This window comes from Seriola lalandi, unplaced genomic scaffold (assembly GCF_002814215.2).
Source record: "Seriola lalandi dorsalis isolate HSWRI2012SDOR001 ecotype SW California unplaced genomic scaffold, Sedor1 jcf7180002054927, whole genome shotgun sequence".
In the NCBI taxonomy this organism is placed as follows: domain Eukaryota; kingdom Metazoa; phylum Chordata; class Actinopteri; order Carangiformes; family Carangidae; genus Seriola; species Seriola lalandi.
Genome location: NW_019525479.1, coordinates 437,001 through 455,737, shown reverse-complemented (window position 1 = coordinate 455,737; position 18,737 = coordinate 437,001). Strand labels below are relative to the sequence as shown.

The 18,737-nt window shown below is 39.1% G+C and overlaps 1 protein-coding gene across 5 annotated transcripts in view; it reads left to right on the top strand.

The window, feature by feature from the left end:
* The first annotated feature begins 1,455 nt into the window (after window positions 1-1,455).
* Window positions 1,456-18,737, top strand: part of tpd52l2b (tpd52 like 2b) — a 28,264-nt gene continuing 10,982 nt past the window's right edge. For 3 of the 5 annotated variants that reach the window (XM_023392905.2, XM_023392909.2, XM_023392900.2), the window contains exons 1-5: window positions 1,456-1,671; window positions 5,346-5,503; window positions 6,608-6,756; window positions 9,619-9,678; window positions 16,029-16,076. In XM_023392905.2, the coding sequence (XP_023248673.1) occupies window positions 1,653-1,671; window positions 5,346-5,503; window positions 6,608-6,756; window positions 9,619-9,678; window positions 16,029-16,076 (434 nt within the window). In that variant the 5' untranslated portion in view covers window positions 1,456-1,652. The remainder of the gene's footprint in view (window positions 1,672-5,345; window positions 5,504-6,607; window positions 6,757-9,618; window positions 9,679-16,028; window positions 16,077-18,737) is intronic. The other 2 variants (XM_023392908.2, XM_023392902.2) reach the window with 1 other exon arrangement.

Genomic DNA, 18,737 nt, shown 5'->3' with positions numbered 1-18,737 from the left:
GCCTCCTGGGGTCAAACTAGCTGGCTCCCCTGGCAGCTATCCTGGTCTCTATAGCTCAAAGTCTTGAGACTTGACTTGGACTTGAAAAAAATGACTTGAGAACAGTGTTCATTGCTTGCATAACTGACCATGTGACAGCCAGTAAGAATAAATAATTAAATAAACAATCTTATTCCTGTGTTGTGTACTTCATGGTTGCGGTTGAACAGACCATCGTGAATGGCAGTTCCCAATTTTGGCAATGCCCTTGTACTGATGTTTGCAACATGCTCCTGCCTCAACATCAGTTATCCACCAGAACTGAGAGCACTCCTGGAATTGATGCAGAGGTTAGACTTTATTTTGTGGCAGATGTACTCATAACTTTCATGTTACCGTACTAAGCGTTTTGTGTGCAAGCCATTTCCAATAAATCTTTGAGTGTGATTTGCCTAAATGATTAAAAATATATATCCAACTTCAAAATTCCCATATATACCAGTAATGTACTAATGCTGAATAAACATTCAGCAACCTGGTAATCTTATTTCACAAAACATATGTTTCCTGTTAATGTGATGTAGAATTAAAAGCTCAAAAAAACAAATCATTTTGCTCTTTAAAAAAAAAAAGCCTCAAAATTAGTCATTGAGATCTTAAAATCAATTCTAAAACAAACTGGGAGCACAAATGGAAACTGGGAAACCTTTCCCAGAACAAGCTTGGGATACTGCTGTGGAATGAATAAGTCAAGTATCTCTTGTGCTAGAGACCTCCATCGTATCCACTATTCAAAAGCAAAACTCTTAAAAAATATATTATAATTTAGACAAGATGTGTGACAGATGGTGCAGATTTCACTCATATAGTCTGGGCCTGGCCTTATTGGACAAGTATTTTTCAAATCTTTCTCCAAAGCCACAGGCAGAAGATTGAGCCCAAATGTTTGGACAGCTATTTTTGGGGTTCCAGCCAATGATCAACTACAACCACTGAACATTAAATTAAAGAATATTACAACTCTGGCATCATCATTGGCAAGAGGAAATATTGTATGACTCTTAAAAAATAAAGTTTGCACAGAGAAGCTCAGCTCACAAGTTTTTTAAGTTATTTTATTCCACTGGGGGTCCTATGATCTAATACTTATATTACTAATTAAGAATCTTCATGGCTGTATGTGAAGGGATTCGTTTATTTGTTTATCTATAACAATGTATTGTCATAACTATTTTATTATTTTTATCTTATCTTTTTTTATTATCGTTTTTGTTCTTTCCTTGCTGTATCATTGTCTAGGCTAGCTGCTGTAATGTGTATAGTGACTCACAGCAATGTGCCAATGTCCTAGCGTAAAGAGTATATATATATGATGTGTTAATCTGGGTGTTATGGATGATAAAGCAATTATTCATCGTCATCATTATGCAGAGTATCCTGAAGCCTTTATTTTGAAATACCTCGCCGGATGTGCCTATCTGGCTGTTGGGCTGTTCTGTGTGCAGTGTGTCCCTGTCGACGACTTTCTCTGAGTGGGAGCAGTCACTTAAACCAGGAAGATTTCTTCACGCCGAGTGGAAAGCACACTTCACTAGTCTGCCATCCACATTTTACACCAGTCGAGTTTAACTTTTGACTAAAAAAAGGAGTTCCAGCTCAGTCAAATCGACGCCATGGATCCCGCCAGCCAAGGTAACGTTAATTGTTAGCTTAGCCGATAGCTTAGCTTAGTGTTTGAAATACGCAAATTGTTGTGATAAATTAATCTACTCTCAAATAACTAGCACCATTATCTCTCCGCTGCTTTGTTTCTGTGGAAGTTTGATATTGTTTAGAGATCATAAGAAGTCATAATAATTGTGCAGCACTTGAGGACAGGACGGGCCCGCTGGTAAATGACAGGGACAGCAGCAAGTGAAGAGGAGAGGAAGGAGAGGATCGTGTTACTCATGTTACCAACTTCCCAGCAGAGTTTCATTTGATATGTCTTGCAGTAATACAGCTAAGAAGTGAACAATGTCACCTTTTCTGTCTTCCAGACCCTTTAAGTCTAACGAGCCGATCTCAGTGCTTGTAAACAAAAAGACTAATGTTAGCAAGAGTGTTAGCAGTTTGTTTTGGTGGCTTTCCAAAGCGCATCTTGCCTGTACCCTTTCTTTCACCTGGATATATGTTTGTAAGTCTAGTCAATGTTAATCACTTAATTACCAAACAGCAGTCACATTTTCTTAATGACTGAGCAATGATGACATCCTTGTTGTATCATTTTCACTACTGATTTGACAGAGCTTTTCTTCCATCTCCAGGTGAACAGAAAGCTCATGATGGCTCATCTCTAGTTGGTTGAATAGAAACAGATACTCACTCTTATGCTTAATCATCATATAACCCTGCCCGACCTTGTGTACTATTTTGCCAAATTTATGCAAAAATGTGTAAATCCAATTCTGCCAAAAAGCGGTCCTGTTCATTAATGTGCAGCACTGACCGCTATTGTGTAATCCAGTCCTGGACAGGAGGGAAAAATATCTTACAAGAGCTGAATAATGGACACATTTCTGTTGCCTCATCATCATATTTCCCAGATCTAAGCTAGACACAAACCTGACACACAACACAATCTTTAAAATACACCTCAACACCTCTTGAAAACAACTGACAAAAACCGAACATTATAACATTCATGATTTTATAATGTATGATGTATTTCAGGGTTCTTGTATAAGAACTCATTCATTTTTGGTAGGTGCTAATTGGCAACCAAGTGTATGTCTCTAGGGCATTATGGCTGCAAGATGCCTTTGGGGATGTCCTAATGAGACTTTCAGGGCTGTATCCTGTTTGTAATAGTGAGTGGCCATGATAGATATGTCATGTTGTATCAGGCTTCCTGTGCCTCAGAATGAGTGATTTTAGGGGAAGTGATTAAGGTTGCCTACATTTGTCCGTCTTCAAGTATAACAAACTGGAATGAACTAGGACACGTCTGTCTCGATAAATCCTGCTACTGCTGTTTCCTAAATGATGCTGTGAAACCTGAGAATAGGATTTTGGCTGAGCCAGGGACTTTTCCTGACTTATGCATTCTCACATGACACTGCTGAGTGTATTTGTTAAAGGAAAACTTGATATAAACTTAATATTAACAGGTGTTTGTCATGTGCCTTTGTTTTCTGGACTTTTTTATATAGCTGTCAATTTGTGCAGCCTTACAACTATCATATAAAATCAGAGACTAATTCCAACATCAGCATCAGCATAAAAATAGACCAGAATGCAATGCAACAGCAAGGGTGGTTTTTAAGTGAGGGGTGTGGCCGTTATCACATGCACACCTCAGTGTTTACAGACTGGTTAGACAGCTAGCTAGCAGTTTCCATGAAACATTTTATCCTCTATGTGCAACTAACCTTTGGTTGAAAACAGCAGAGCTTGGAGTGACTAGGTGTTGTCGGAAGGCATTCTGGGAGGTGTAGGAAATGACGATATGGAGGATAAGTGACAAACTATGTCAGTGAAAGAATATTTCCTCCGAGTCCACATCCCAGGAACAAATTATTATTATTAATGTTTTTGTAGTTGTCATTCCTCTCTCTGTCATGAGCCCCGCCTTTTCATTTTAAATTCACTGCTGTTATTTTTGTGGGCTGGTCTGAATCACTCTTGAGTGAATCAATATACCCTGAGGGTGGAGCCGTCATATCTCCTGCCAGCCTGTATACGGATGTTATTGCCGACTCAGACTCAAACACAAACACACAGTGTCACTATCTGCAGATAATGATAATCTTGGTCTTTTGCAACACTTGCTATGTGTCTCTCCTACTGTGGACTGTTGTCTGCTGTGTGTCTTGTGTTGTCTAATGTGTTGCGCAAGCCAGTGTGCAGTCAATCGTGTAGACGTGGATACTGCACAATCAGGGAGTTAATGATGAACTCAGTGTTGCATTGAAATCTTATTTCATGCTTAGATAAAGTTAATATTTCAATATAAAATCCCTAAAGTGACGTGAAGTAGTTTCGTTTCACATTGCCTGTTCACTGGCATGGAAGTTGATTCGTTTGTAAGCAATGTGGGGTGTGAGTTTATAATTCGTATAAGTTCGCCCACTGAATAAATACAGTTTGGTTGTTGGGCTATAACAGCATTGAGTCTAATTTTAGCCAGAGTTTCAGGCAGTGCCTGTAGTTTCTCTTTTCTTTCCCTTGTTGTGTCCTGTTGTCCTTCATGCCAGCTCTGGCTGTGCCAAGCTCCTGTAGCTGCCAAACTTACGCTGGTGTCCTCAGGTGAATGACGCAAGATTCAGTGTGTAAACTGTCATTTATGTGCTGTCAGATATCTCTGGATAAATTCAAGTTTACCCTGATTGGATTTAGATATGTTTTTTTTTTTCTTCTTTTTTAAAATAATTTCATTCTGTTTGTATTTCTGATCACGTTAATGCTGGTGGTCCTTTTGTAAGAAAATAAAAGTATGCATTGTTCTAGATGGATCTTAATACGGATGGGAATCAAGATCCAGGTCCAACTAGTCCGAACCTTCGAGATCATATGCTTCAAAGCTTAACGATTTATTTCATGGGATGTCATGACAGCTGTGCATTGCAAAACAATGAAGTCAAACTCAACAAGAAGGTGTCATGGCGGAGAGGAAGAAAAAGTCCAAAGTGTGGCTTCAGTTCACAAAGAAAGATGACAACAATGTTAGTTGGAATGCCATATATTTGACACACTGGATAAAACATTAGCGCCACGCAGGCCAGCTTAGCAGATTTTTACTTTTACTAACCTATATGAAAACAGTGGTTAAACAGTGGAGCTTTTGCACACCTGAGTCACGTAAGTGCATTTTTGCTACTGTTTCTACACTGTGTTTCAACACAGAAAAAATAAAACAGCTGTATTGATGGTGAAAACCTGCATAGGCCAACTTTTTTCCACACAGAAAATTGATCAGGAATCCAAAGGATCAGACTGATAAGCAGAATCAATAGTGGTATTGGTGTCAATATAATCTTGCCATTTCCCATCCCTAGATTTGAAGTTACTCTCCCAGGGTGCAGTTCAACTCTTGCCTCTGCTAATTGTCTCTTTCTCTTCCTGTCGGATATCTCCTGCTGGCAACATTAGCCTCTTCCTGGCCGCAATTTCTGTGTGTCATTGAAATAGATACTAAGATGGATCATCTGAGTAAACCACTGCTGGCTTTTAAGATTTCTACTGGTCTAAGTGTGTGTTTGTTTGCCCTTGTGCTGCCTCTCCATTTCACTCTGCCATTAATGTCTCCAATTCTTCACCTTGTCCTCTCGCCTCTCTCCTTCTTGTTTCCTTCTTGTTGCCGCTCTGCCTCTCCGTCATCTTCCCAGATATCAACCTGAACTCTCCTAACAAGGGCCTCGTTGTGGATCAGTCAGACAGCCTGTCTGACGTGCCAGTGGAGGGAGCGGTGGGGAACTCAGCCAACCCTCTTCCTCCTGGCCTGACAGAGGAAGAGGCTGAGGAGCTCCGCACAGAGCTCACCAAGGTAAGGCCCAGGTGTTCCAAAATCACCGGGTGTCTGCGTGTAACTATAGGCTGAAGGAAGTTGTGTGTGTTTTGTGAATGTGGTAGAAAAGCACCTCCACAAAGGTTTCAAAGCTCCAACACACTTTATTACTGATGTTTTGACCGAACACAGGATTTCATTGGTCTGTGGAAAACCTGTGTTTGGTTGAATAAAAGATTAAGGAAGTACCAACTCCAATGTGTGTTTACATTTCTAACCTTAACCTGACTTACAAAGACAGACTTAATTATTTGATTTTATTCAAAAAGCCTTTGTATTTATTTCCTGTTTCACTGATAGACTTTCTCTTATTGTATCATTATGAAAAATTATATATATTGCTGCTGGATTGACTAAGCAAGCAACTTTAAGTTGATACTTCTGGTTATTTTTAAATCCCAATGAAAGACCCACCTGTATACAAATATTTTTGAGCTTAATCATTTATATAAAAATGCATTTGTTTTAATTCTGTGTGCTACAGTTATTTACCTTTTCATCATTTTATTGTATCTCATTTTCTCTGAAAATGTATGTGTTCGCTGTATTTCAGTCAAAATGTGCTTTATAAATACATTTGACTTTAATTAACATCTTGGGGTGGATGATGTCACAGTTTTTGGCATTTTATTGCCTATGTGCAATAGTCACCACAGACATTTTTATAGGAAAAGCTCATCTGTAATTAATAACAATAACAATGGCTGCATTCTGCTTGTTTAATCATACTTACTCATATTGGTGGAGATTTCTTGGCCTCTCTTGGCACTGCAGGAATTCAAATAGATTCCATTAGAAGAGGGAAATGTTAGGAAAACAAAATGAGCACCAAGGAACAAAGAAGCAGCATTTTGTTTTCCCTTTAGGAGTGAATGCATTTGCAAACTTGACTCAGAGCAGAGAGGATGATTTGAGTTTGATCATGTAGTGGAATGATAACAGGTATCCATGCTTTTCTTAGTAGAGTGTAAATATCTTTCTACTTTTAGGAATCTAAAAAAGAGACGAGTTGAGGCTTGACAAAGCAAAAAGGAAACTCCAGACTGAACTCTTTCTGTTTGGCCTTTTTTTTTTTTGTTTCAGGTGGAGGAGGAGATCAACACTCTGCGTCAGGTTTTGTCAGCCAAAGAGAGACACGCCACAGATCTGAAGAGGAAACTTGGGCTCAGCCCGCTCAACGAACTCAGGCAGAACCTCACCAAGAGCTGGCAAGATGTACAGACCTCCAACGCGTATGTATTAACGCTGTTTTTGTAGAGATGCTTGATTTTCCTTGTCAAGTCCTTCAGTGGCCTAAAAAGTTAAGGTATTCACTCCCAACTTAGGCTAAATCAAGTTTTGTTTTTGCACAGCTAGTCACATGGAGTATCAACAGCACACTCTTCCAAAAAGCTACTGCTGTGAACAGTAACACTTGAGCATTTTGCCATTTTAATCAAGAGGAAATGATTATTTTGTTTAGCATTTGACATCTACAGCTCTCATGAGTCTTTTTGAAAAGAGCAGTGGGCTGAAAAAACATTAGGCGCTGTAAGAGTCTGAGCCTGTTACCGCAGACACTGGTGAGAAGGTGAAATGCTTTCTAGGAAGTCCCATTACTGATGATAAATTCATGAGAACATAGGCTTGCCAAAACATTGCATGGTGGTTTATAATACCAAACTCTGGAAAATTGATGAGAGGTGAGAGTCATTTTATTCTTTTGTTTTGGGAAAGTAAACAGTAGAATTATATTTATATTAGAAAGTAATAACAGGAATGTTACTACAACAGTGTGTTGCTGGATGATTTAGCATTGGTTCAACTCTTCATTATTTTGCCAAAGCCCCTTGTGGCCTCATTGAAATGAATTAGGGGGCTGTGCTTTTTGGTCTGACTGTAGGTGTGAACACAACCTTAGCCACAGGACTGCAATGTCAGAGCTGTAGTTTTTAAATGCTAAAAATTTTGTTTTATCTTGGTCAAAATGATGAGGTGCTCTACTTTTACTGGAAAACAGCTGTGAGGGATGTTCCCCTTTACTTTTAGGTGTGGACAGAAAACCTCGGTATCACAATTCTCCTTTTTAAGAAGACACCTAAGAAAACATCAGTGGAAAAACCTGTAACGGGACATGTATTTTTAAAGAGAATCACTCATATGAATATTAGATTATTTTTAGCAAAATGAAAGAATAAAGGAGGAGAGTAGATTTTTACTTCATCCAGTTGGTTCTGGGAAGTAGCTGAGTCAATTTAGATTAGTAGAAATGACAATCTTCTGAAATACAGCACAGAAATGTTTATGATTTTTTACGAGTTTTTCCCCTCAACGACTTCACAGTACAGTGAGAAGACTCTTGAATCAGCCCTCCCTGCAGTCATTCCCTGATAGTAACAGTTATCAGAAAGAGCCAGTCACAAACTGACTCACACTGTTGCTTTACAAGTCTTTATATTACTTTCTGCAGAGCTTTTCGTTACACAGGATGATGTCACGAATGAAAAGACTGTTAATCCAGCTCACCGCAGTTGGGGAACAAATATTTGTCTGCAGTTTTTTGTTCTTATGGGAACATTTTCTTCAAGCACAGCAGCTGCTCTGTTAGAAATGAAATGTAATGCTTTGACATCATCAGATTTTACCAGATAATTTAGTCACTAAAATGTTGAGATATGATTACTTATGATTAATTGAGCAGCCGCAGTTATTAACCTCTGCAGGGGGCGTTCACACAGGGAATGGTGGTTTGAAGAATCTTAATGAGCACACGAAAAACTTCTTGGTAAAATGATACAGCTGACACTCACTCCTGATTAAAAAGTAGGTCTTTAACCCTTTTCTTTATCTACCTGGACAATTTTCAGTTGCCGTGTTTAGGAAACAAGTACGTAATTCAACATGTTTTATTCATTAATTCATTTGGTGGTTTTGCGAACTATTAGATGGGTCTTCTAAAAGCCTCATAGTGCTTATTAGTACTTAACTGAATATAAAGTCTGACTTCACTAGTTTGTCAGGATTCAACAGGTTCATCTGACACTTGTATACTGTTGGCTCTGGCTGAACAAACTCCTCATATTATCTAAAGAATACAGGACATGACCAGACGTCTTAGATTCATCACACATGGGGAATATTTAAGAGTTTTAAACCGTCCACTTTGTCACTTACATTGTGCGTATATCATTCACACTGTGTTAAATGAGACTGGATCTGAAGAAAAACTATAAAGTTGTGTTTTCATAAGATAACACTTTAATATTCTGGTCACTAATATCTAATATGTGTTTATACCAAAAAAATATATCACCTTGGAAATTAATTTTAAACAAATGGCAGAACCCAACAGTAACTGAAACAGGTCTTGACCAGCACCAGCGCTGATACTTACACATGCAGATTTACAATGCACTCTTCATTGTCTGAAATTAACTGAAAACTAAATGCTCCCGGGTCTTAAACATTATTAAAACATTAATCGGCATGTAAAAGCTCCAGATATTACCATTTTATCACCATGAAACTGTTACTGTACTTTTAACGGTCATACATTTCTAAATTTCGGGCCGTAGATGCTTTTGTTGCTGGAGGACACGAGCATCGTTCCAGCAAGTCAGCCAAACAAAGGAGAGAATTTTAATCCTTGAATAATGTCAGATCGGATCTGAGATTGCTCCGTTTACAGCACCACTGTGCCGTCCTCGATGAACTGTCCTCAAAGGTGAAACACTGAATTTGCAATTTTGCACATTGTGATTGAAGCACAACTTCATTTGTAACAATTTCACAGTGAATAAGATGCCAAGTCTTCACACAGGGAACACAGGCTTAAAACAACCTGATTTTCCTCACAGTGTGACTTTGATGAATGTGAATATGAATCCCTGACAGTCTGTATTTCAACCTCTACCAATGAGAGAAAGAAGAAAAGTGCTTTCAAATGACAACCAGATCATTATTTATATTAGCCAGACCACACTTGTAATATAATTCAAGATAACCTCAGTGCAGAGATTCTTTTGGGATTTTCTAACCCTGGCTTCTTGAACCAGCCCTTCTTTGACTCCCTGTTGAACCTCTGCAGCATAACACCCTCATGTCTCTGTTTCTAGCTATGTGAGAACCACAGAGAAACTGGGCGAGTGGAATGAGAGAGTTACCAGTTCGGATCTGTGAGTCCACGCACTGTTTGCTGCTCGCTTACTGGTGATGTCTGGGCTTCTGCAGTGTTTGCTCTCTCACGCTCTGACTTTTACCCACTCTCAATCCCTCTCTGTTCTCACCTGCTAACCATATTTGACAACACTTTAACATTTCAACAGCTGGTGTCTAACTCTGTGTCTGGAAGAAGGACATTTATCTCTCGTCTGTTTCTTTTGTGCTCATGTTGAATGAGATGCTGTAAAGATAGATGTTTAGATAAGTGAGCATTAATCTGCTGAACTTTATCGGAGAAAGTGAATAGATCTTCACAATGCAGAATGTAAGGAGTGAGACCAGAGTGAGCTCAGTTTGGTAGTAATTCCTTCCTCTTAGATATATTGACAAATGGTGGTTTTGCTAGTTTGTTAGCAAGTGCATTTGACCCTGTTTAGGAGCTTCTCTGGTCTGAGGAAACTACCTAAACTGATTCTCGATCAGGCGTCCTGTTGCATATGTGGCTAAACCTGTAGCACTCAAGTGGGATTTGGTGTGTGTCATACTAACCTCTGCTGCCTGAGTTACATAACTGAGCCACCTGAACCTGTATTTGTCCACTGTGGCCTGTGACTCACCTTTTATTGTTTGATAAGCAGTTTCTTTAAGGTGGTGCTACAGATTCAGACGTGATATTTGGAGACGTGGCAGGATTTCTTCAATGTAAATCCGATATAGAACCACAGGGCGGAGAAAGTACCTGTCTCTATTTTCTTTGCTGCTGTTATAAACATTATATCATTCTCTGTTTAGTTATTTTTCACTTCTTTGTTAGTTTTATCTTCAGTTTTCTGTCTCTACCCACATCCTATCAGTATCATCCATCTGTTCTGAACTTCCTCTCCCAGAGGTCAGGTGTCTTCTCTTCCTCCACCCAGAAGTGATAATACATGTCCTCTTTACTTCCTCTTCAATTCAACATTCTTTGATATTTTTAGCTGTTTCAGATGCTATTTTCCTGCTTTTATTACTAGTAGCTTCACTGAAAACTCACACTGCTGTCTATTTTTTTTTATTTGAGAAGTTTCGTGTAAAGGAAAGACAGGAAATTAAAATATAAGGCTTTATTACATTACAGTCAGGCCACCTGATGGTTACTCAGCTTGTAGGACGGCCTTTTTAGCAGGGCAGCAAGAAACAGTTTAATTCTGCTGTGTTTGTTGATCTAGATAACACAAATTGACCATTTACATGTCGAAAATCTGACTCCATTAAAGCCACACACTGGTAATGTTTGCGCATTATGTAATGATTTCAGCCTTAGGGGCAATTGGCCAAATAAGATCAGTTGGCACACAGTAGAAAAACAGAAATACTGCAATGATATAATAACCAGCTGATGCCAGGTCTGGTCAGTACAGGAGGCAGTGACTTGAACCCATCAGTAATTAACCGCAGTCATGAGTGGATTATGAGAGGATTGGGCACTTGGCACAAATACAGGTATAAAAAGAGAGAAAAACCCTGCCTCGTGATGGCCATGGTGTTTTCTGTCAGTGATGTTTTGCAGGTTAACCATCACTGTGGTTACTGATGTTGGTTGAAAACTGAACCTGGATTTAAAGAGATAAAAAGAGAGTCTAACTCCTTTTCAAAGCAATTGTTTTTACACAGGTTTACAGTAGTTTAGCTCTATGCTGTGCAAGTGTTAGATGTGGAAAAATACAAAATATAGGCTGATAAAATAAATCACAATTTGTGGGCTCAAGAGGCAAAATGTGTGGTCTGGACTTTCTTAGTTTTATACCTCTTAGTCTGAGGTATTTACAAAGATTAATTATGATAAAAGTCATTTCTGAATCTCTAGCTACGGGGCCTGAGCTCAGTCAGCCCATTCATTAATCCATCCATGGCTGTTTTAATGAGCTACCACAGCCGACCCATTGGTTTGTTTGGGAGGTCTTTTATATTAAATGAGATAATGCACAAATTAAAGTTAAAACTCCAAGTCACCTTGAAGTGAATTGTCCTGAGTTTCAGGAGTTGGTTTGAGGTAGAGATTTTAAGACAGTTTTGTGCAGCTGAAAGAATCCAGAGAAATTTTGTGGTTGGCACGAATAACATAAAATCAGTGAGTTTTCTGCCTGTTTCCATCAGACTGCTGCTGCTGCTGCTTTGAGGTCTGAGGCTAATGGAATTTTCCATGTGGCTGCTTCTGAAATGAACTGGATTGGCAAGCTCGCTCAGATAGTCAGTCTAACCTGTCAGAGTGACGCCACTAACACTGTTCTTGACTTTTACACACACTAACACACATCTTCGCCAACAGCAGCAGGTGCACCGGTTTGAAGTCTTTGTTTTACTTTCGCAAACACAAATAGACACACATCTCTCGCACTATCACTCTTGGTTTCCACTCATGTGTTCACCTACACGGCCGGAGGAATTGCTGACTATTACACACATTCGCCCTGGAAAGAAGAGACACATAGAAGCAAGCAGGCACATTATTTTTGGTTGAGGCCTACACACACACACACACACACACACACACATACACACACAATGCCATGCACAATACAGTGTGTGTGTGTTTGTATCTGTGTGTGAGCCTACGTCGCGCCTGCCGACCAGACGGGCGGCTCAGACTTGCTGCTGCAGGAACAAATGGGAGGAGAGGAAAGGAATGTGTGAGAGAGATGGAGGAAGGGAGGAAGAGGAAGAGAAAGAGACGGTGTTTTGCTTAGTCACATGACACGTGATTTTCAGAGAGACAAGGGGGTGGGGGGGGTTAGCTGCCCTCCAAGTTAAACTGAACTGCACAAAGAAATAAATGGGTTATGAATTATGAATACGTTGGAGGCACAAAGACTCGGAGCGAGTTGCCATGAAAACTGGAGTTGGATGAGACTCAGTCAGCCGTTGAACTCTGTTTTTGGTTCAGTTTAGTGCGCTTTATTAGCATGAAAGTAAATCCTGCCACCTTCCCTTTATCCATGTGTGTATTTCACCCAACAGTTTAGTTTCCTGAGTAGGTGACATTGTTAGGAAGTTTTTTCCGGATCAGCTGTTTAGACTTTCTCTGTTGCAAAAGAAATCCTTGACAGAAGTAGAGGCTCCTACACACTAACATCGAAATGTAAAGGAAACAAAAACCCTGTTTCTGTTTGAATTACTGTGCTGTGAAACAAATACAGCAGTTAAACAGTGAAGTGCTGTAGGGACAGACAGTGTACTGTGACTGAGCCAGTGTGTATGCAGTCACTGGGTTGTACAGTAAGCAGCATTGTGCTGATGTAAGTCAGGATATAGAGGCTGGTCTTGTCTGGCGCAGAGCTGTCTACAATCAGAGCCATCTCCTGTGTCTTTTTCAAGGGGAACTGATGTAATGGCGCTGGACCTTTAAATTGGACCTGGGTTAAAAATGTAGTCCTGCTTCCTGCAAGGTCATCCCTTACTTTATCATTTGACATCTTATGTGCTAAGCAGTAATTAGTGTGGTGTTCTTGCCCATCATTTGTCAAACTGTGAGCGGCACTTTTTGCACTCATGTTTAAGTTTCTGTAGATGACACTTTTTAAAACCCTTTTTCTCTAATTAATTCTCAACAAACTGGTTGCTGCTCCTCATAATGTAAAATCGAGCCCTGACCATGAATATCCACTCCGTCTCTCATCCACCTATAACTGACAAATTTAAGACTTTTTAAGGCCAGTTGCATGCATTTCATGTTTTGGTGCAATCTCCAACACTCATACAAATTTTTCAGAGTTAAGTTCAGAGCTGTTTTGTTTAATGGCTAACACGACTGAAATTGTCAGCCAAAGAAGACGTTAATACTACACTACAAACTTCTTCCTTATAGTCTGTAATCACTGAGCACAGTATGTGCTGACATCACATCCCTTTTCAGTGCTTAGTGTGAGGCAATGTGATTGTTGATTATTGGATGTTTACATCAGCATAGATTAAAGCTTGTATTATCTTTACAGAGCCCAGCTGATTTTATCTTGTGGCTGATACGAATATCCATATTTTAGAGATACAAATATTTGGGATAAGGATCTCTTAGATACTGAATGACCTGGAATTTTACAGTATTTACACATTTTACAGATGAAAAATAAACAGCACTGCTCACTGCTATCAGTCAATTTGTTGATGATACCAATATGTCTGTAGCCACTGCCCTTCAGCAGTTTTACTAGAATATCTTCTGATATAAATATATCTGTCGTGTCTGCAGTCAGTCGGATCCAGAAATAATATTTGAGCTGCTTGCTGTGTTGAGTGATACATTTACAGTGTCGGCATCAGGACTCTTATGGCCACCAGTGTTGTACCATTCAGGGATCAAGGCCTCCACCTGATGTATGTAGTTAGGTCTCCTGCCAGTGTTGTGTTGGCCCTGCTTCCTTATCTGCTCTGCCATTGTTTTATAGAGCAGCCAGCACAAACACACTTCCTCTCTTTTTCTAGAGAGTGTGTGTGTGTGTGTGTGTGTGTGTGTGTGTGTGTGTGTGTTGTTTAAGCCTGCTTTGTTGATAATCATGAAAAGTCTGTGCTATCTGGTGTTTGATTTATTAACCTGGTGTTTGAGAGTTACTATGGGACTTTTTTCCAGACTAAAGTGTCAACCTTGAGCTTTTCCACTAACAATGAGCTGCTATGTCCCTTTGCCCTCACAGCTTCCTGTAGAGCTGTGCTGGATTGATTGAGTTCACTTAGCTGAACAGTTATGGTATTTAGGCAGGAGGACCTGCAGGGAAATCAATGCCTGTTATCAGCAAACACTTGTGTTTGCCTAAGTTAAGTAGTTTTTATTTTCTAAATAAAGGAAGTTAGTCAGAAAAAAGTAATTCCATTGTTTAGTAATTGCTTTACATATGATGTAATCTCTTAAAGTCATATCAATCTTTTCCTCAGTACCATTGTTATCTTCATAATATATCTTTATAAATGGTGATTCTGATGTAGTAATGAGAAGCATTTCCCTCAGTACAGTTCATTTTCTCCATTATCACCATTATATTTAACTAGGTAGCGATCATTTCCCACCAGTTTGGTGTGGGAAATGTAAAGTTTGGATCTGGCAACACATCTTAGATTTGATAATGATTTATTAAATTAAAAATAATGAGTACCTCCTGTAATTAGAGCATCAACCCTGTTGCAGATTCTCTGCCCCTGTCTTGCACAGGTTTGTGATACAGGTTTTGCAAGCCTGACTATAAAAGTTCGTTCACCAAAATGTCCATATGGGAAAAAAAATATCAGACAAAAATAGTTCTATTACTCCTACAGTTTTTCCACCAGGATTTTTTTTTCCCAGCAGCAGCAGCACTGTTGTGGGGGCGTCCACGAGTGAGAGGCCAGACCTGTATTAACACTTGTAGGGGGAGGAATAGTGTGACTTCCTTGGAATCATAGATAGGATTATTAGTTTTTGCCTGTTCTGTGTGTTAATTTACCAGCAGCTTTTGACACATGAAGAGCTCTGGAGGCCCAGATAGATGTATTAATGTTAAGAAAAAAAAAAGAAAAAAAAAACCCTCAACACAAAAAATTGTATTTGTTTGTGCAGTCAAAATATAAATGTGTTAAACACTACATTTTACATTACAGTTTACAACAACTCCAAAGTGGTAACTCATTAGTTTGTGAATATTAATGCAAGAAAAACAAATATTTTTGCTTCATTAATTCACAGCATCATATGTCAGATAAAGAAATTATGATTACTTGAGAAATAATAAAGCACACATTTTGCATGCACAGATGAATTTAATTAGTTTTATTCATATTCTGATCATGCGGGGTGCAATGTTTGCACAAAGTTTGGCAGTATTCCTTACAGACGTCAGTAATTCAGTACACCATCATACGACCTGTTTAAGTAGACACCCAGCCTGATTGAATCAATGTGAAATGTGCAGGTATTATAGCAGCGTATGCAATAAGCTGCACAATGGTGTGAGCGCGTAGCCCAACAGGATTGACTTGTAACCATCTCGCTTTGCTTGTAATGATCACTTCACCATGAACATTCGGAAACATTCACCTTGTTTAACTCGGCTCCGGTTCTGGTCGCAGTGGAGAAAGCACAAGTTGCTATGGTTACGTTTTGTCATGAACATTGGGGACCATGTGAAATTTCAGCAGTGTTTCCTGTCCTATGATTTTTTTATATTGTGTGATGTTCTGTTGTTAACACTGTCACCACTGCACCTTCTGTGAGCAAAAAACCTTCAGTTTAAAGCCTTTTTAAAGTAGAACTGCATGTCACAGTCAGTTTAGTAGTTGGAAATGAATTGTGCCTCAACTGTACTGTGTTGTTAGTGTGTGTCTCTTCCCCTGTGTCATTATCCTGCTGTTGTGTCTTCAGATATCTGTCTGCCTCAGCCACTTTGGATGACATTACCCACTCTGAAGCGTGAGTTGATCCCTTTCTCTTTTGTGTTCTTGTTTTGTTTTTGTAGTTGAGCTAAGGTTTCTTTAAGTTTGGTTTTCACTTTGGGGAGTTTTTCTCACTGTTTCCTCACTGTCCATGCTTTTTCATCTGTTCTTCTTTTGCTTCTGTGATGTTAGCAGTTTGCAGTAGATTTTTAAAAATCTTTTTTAATAGTGTCAGTGGCTGAATTCAGGAAAAGATTTTCTACTTCATGTTTGGAAATACTCAAACATTAGAGGACAAGTTAACTTAAAGTCATTTCTTTTAAGAGTGTTTATTTTTATTCATTTTCACAGATAAAAGTTAAAAAAAGAATATGTCTTTTTGGGCTGTAGAAAATTATAATGAGCATTTTTCATTATTTTCTGACATTTAATTGATAGAACGATTTACCACTAACAAATACTCGTTGGTTGCAGCTACTCTAGCCCACAGGTTTACAACAAATTGAACAGCAATGACACACGATTCATATTCACCCTGTGATAGGTTACAAAAAAAATCCAATTAAATGTATTTATACAGGACAACGTCACATATCTGTCTACTGTCAGTCAATGTCAGACACAGACTTCTCTTACAGGTGTTTGTCTCACCTTTCTGGAGCATCAGACAGGTGCGCTTTATTGCAGAAGTTTACCTGGTGTCAGGCAGGTACTGTAGTCATCTGGCTCCAGTGCAGGACTAAAACATTTGCAAGTAGTATTTATCACTCTTTTACTGTTTTGATTTGGTTTTTTGGCTGTACCATTTTGTTTCTCATGAGGTTTTTATGTTTTGTGGTTGTCGTCCAAAGCAGATCATAGTCCTGTTATTGCAGGAATCTGGACTGCAGGACCAAGGCTGAAAAGAAATCCTGTGGGTTAGAATACAGCTTGTACTATTAAAGTAATCTTTCAAAAAAGGTTGAAATGGAAGTAGTGAAAAGAAAATGATCAATAATACACTAATTGAAAACAATGCATAGGATAGCAGTTACTATATTCCACTGTTGATGTATAGATGAATGAAAATGTTGAATAAAATTAGAAAGTGGTTAGTGACAGTGGTGTAGAGGGTCAGCCATGTTGATGGACACAATCGTGTGCGTTGGTTCTCAGCCACACCAGCTTATCTCCAAAACTGTATTTGCTCATCCTCTGTGAACCATCTGCCGCTGAGACTCGACGTGTGTTTGAGTGGCCCAGCTGATCATGATGTTGGCTTTTACCCAAGATGTGTGTGTGTGTGTGTGTGTTTGTTTTGTGTGTTGTGTGTGCATAAACAGGCAGCAAGCGTGGATGTGTTTATTTCTGCTCTTAGGTTGCTTTTGGCAGTCTGGATGTATTTCAGTGGGCGTTCACGTGCTTATTTCTTTGTCTCGGAATTTGTGCACATACTAGCAGGTGTACTGTGACCACACCTGTTGACCTTGTTAATCCTGGTCGCCCTGTTGAATCCGTGTTGACTCCAACTTCACAGCCACATGCTTTCTTACAGAGAGACAGTTGAGAAGATTGACACCATTCAGACGTCTGTGCATTAAGTATGAATGTGGAGTTTGGACTTTGAATCATGTGACTTTCGTTCTGTATTTCCCAGAATGTTGAACTCTGACTATAAACACATGTAGATAAATCTTATGATTACTTAAGGTCAGTTGTACTCACCACACTTTGACTAAACATACATCATTGCAGCAGAGTGCCAGGTTCAACCACTGCAGATCAGATTTTCAGTTCGTTTGAAGTTATTTTTCAGTGTAGAACCACAAACTGCCTGGAAGCAGCTTTAGGCATTTCAATCTTTGTAGTTGTTGGTATGAAATATTTACGAGCATTGCCTGGAACCAGACGTGCATGTCAGACGAGAGTAAAGGGAAGCTTTAGCAGTCTGCACACAACAGGAATGTACTAAAACCAAAAAGAGCCCATGGCAACGCAATATTGCTCGTACACTGAATTTCAGCTTGAATGAAAACAAACAAACTTTTTCCTGCCTCGATCATAACTCGAGGAAAGTCTGCTTCAGGTGAAGATCATCAGTCAGTTCTAAATGCTCAGATTAATCGATTTTTTTTTTTGGCTTGAAGACAACTTGTAGAAATTTTTATTTTCTTTATCTGATGCTCTGAATTAGAGTTTCTTAAACTGAACTCAAACAAAACAACAGCTGTAACAAATATCCCTGTTCTGTTAAACAGATCATTAATGGCTAATACACACACGTCTGTTCATTTTTACCCAGTACCTCTAAAATTTGAGATGTGAATACCTACATGGTGAGTTTCTCTGGGTTTTGCCCACAGGAAGGTTTATGATCAAACTCCAGCCCTCCACACTGAGCCTGGTACATAAAACAGCACCTGCTTCAGTGAGAAATTCACTCTTCAGGTTTATTTACTGAGTTTGATCACAGTAACTGGAGTTGAACTGTATGTTGTTATTATACTTCTAGTGTCTGTTACATAGGTTTCATCCTAAACTCACATAAATATCAGAGTCAGTTGATGAGAAACGGGTCTGAGAGGTTCTAAGAAGCTTGTTTGGGGGCGTTTATTTGACCTGCTACTTTTTTCAGCTTTAGCAGAAGACAACACTATTGGTCTGAAAGATGCTCTTGGAGTATGGCACATAAGTGAGACTTCAGGCATCATTATGTTTT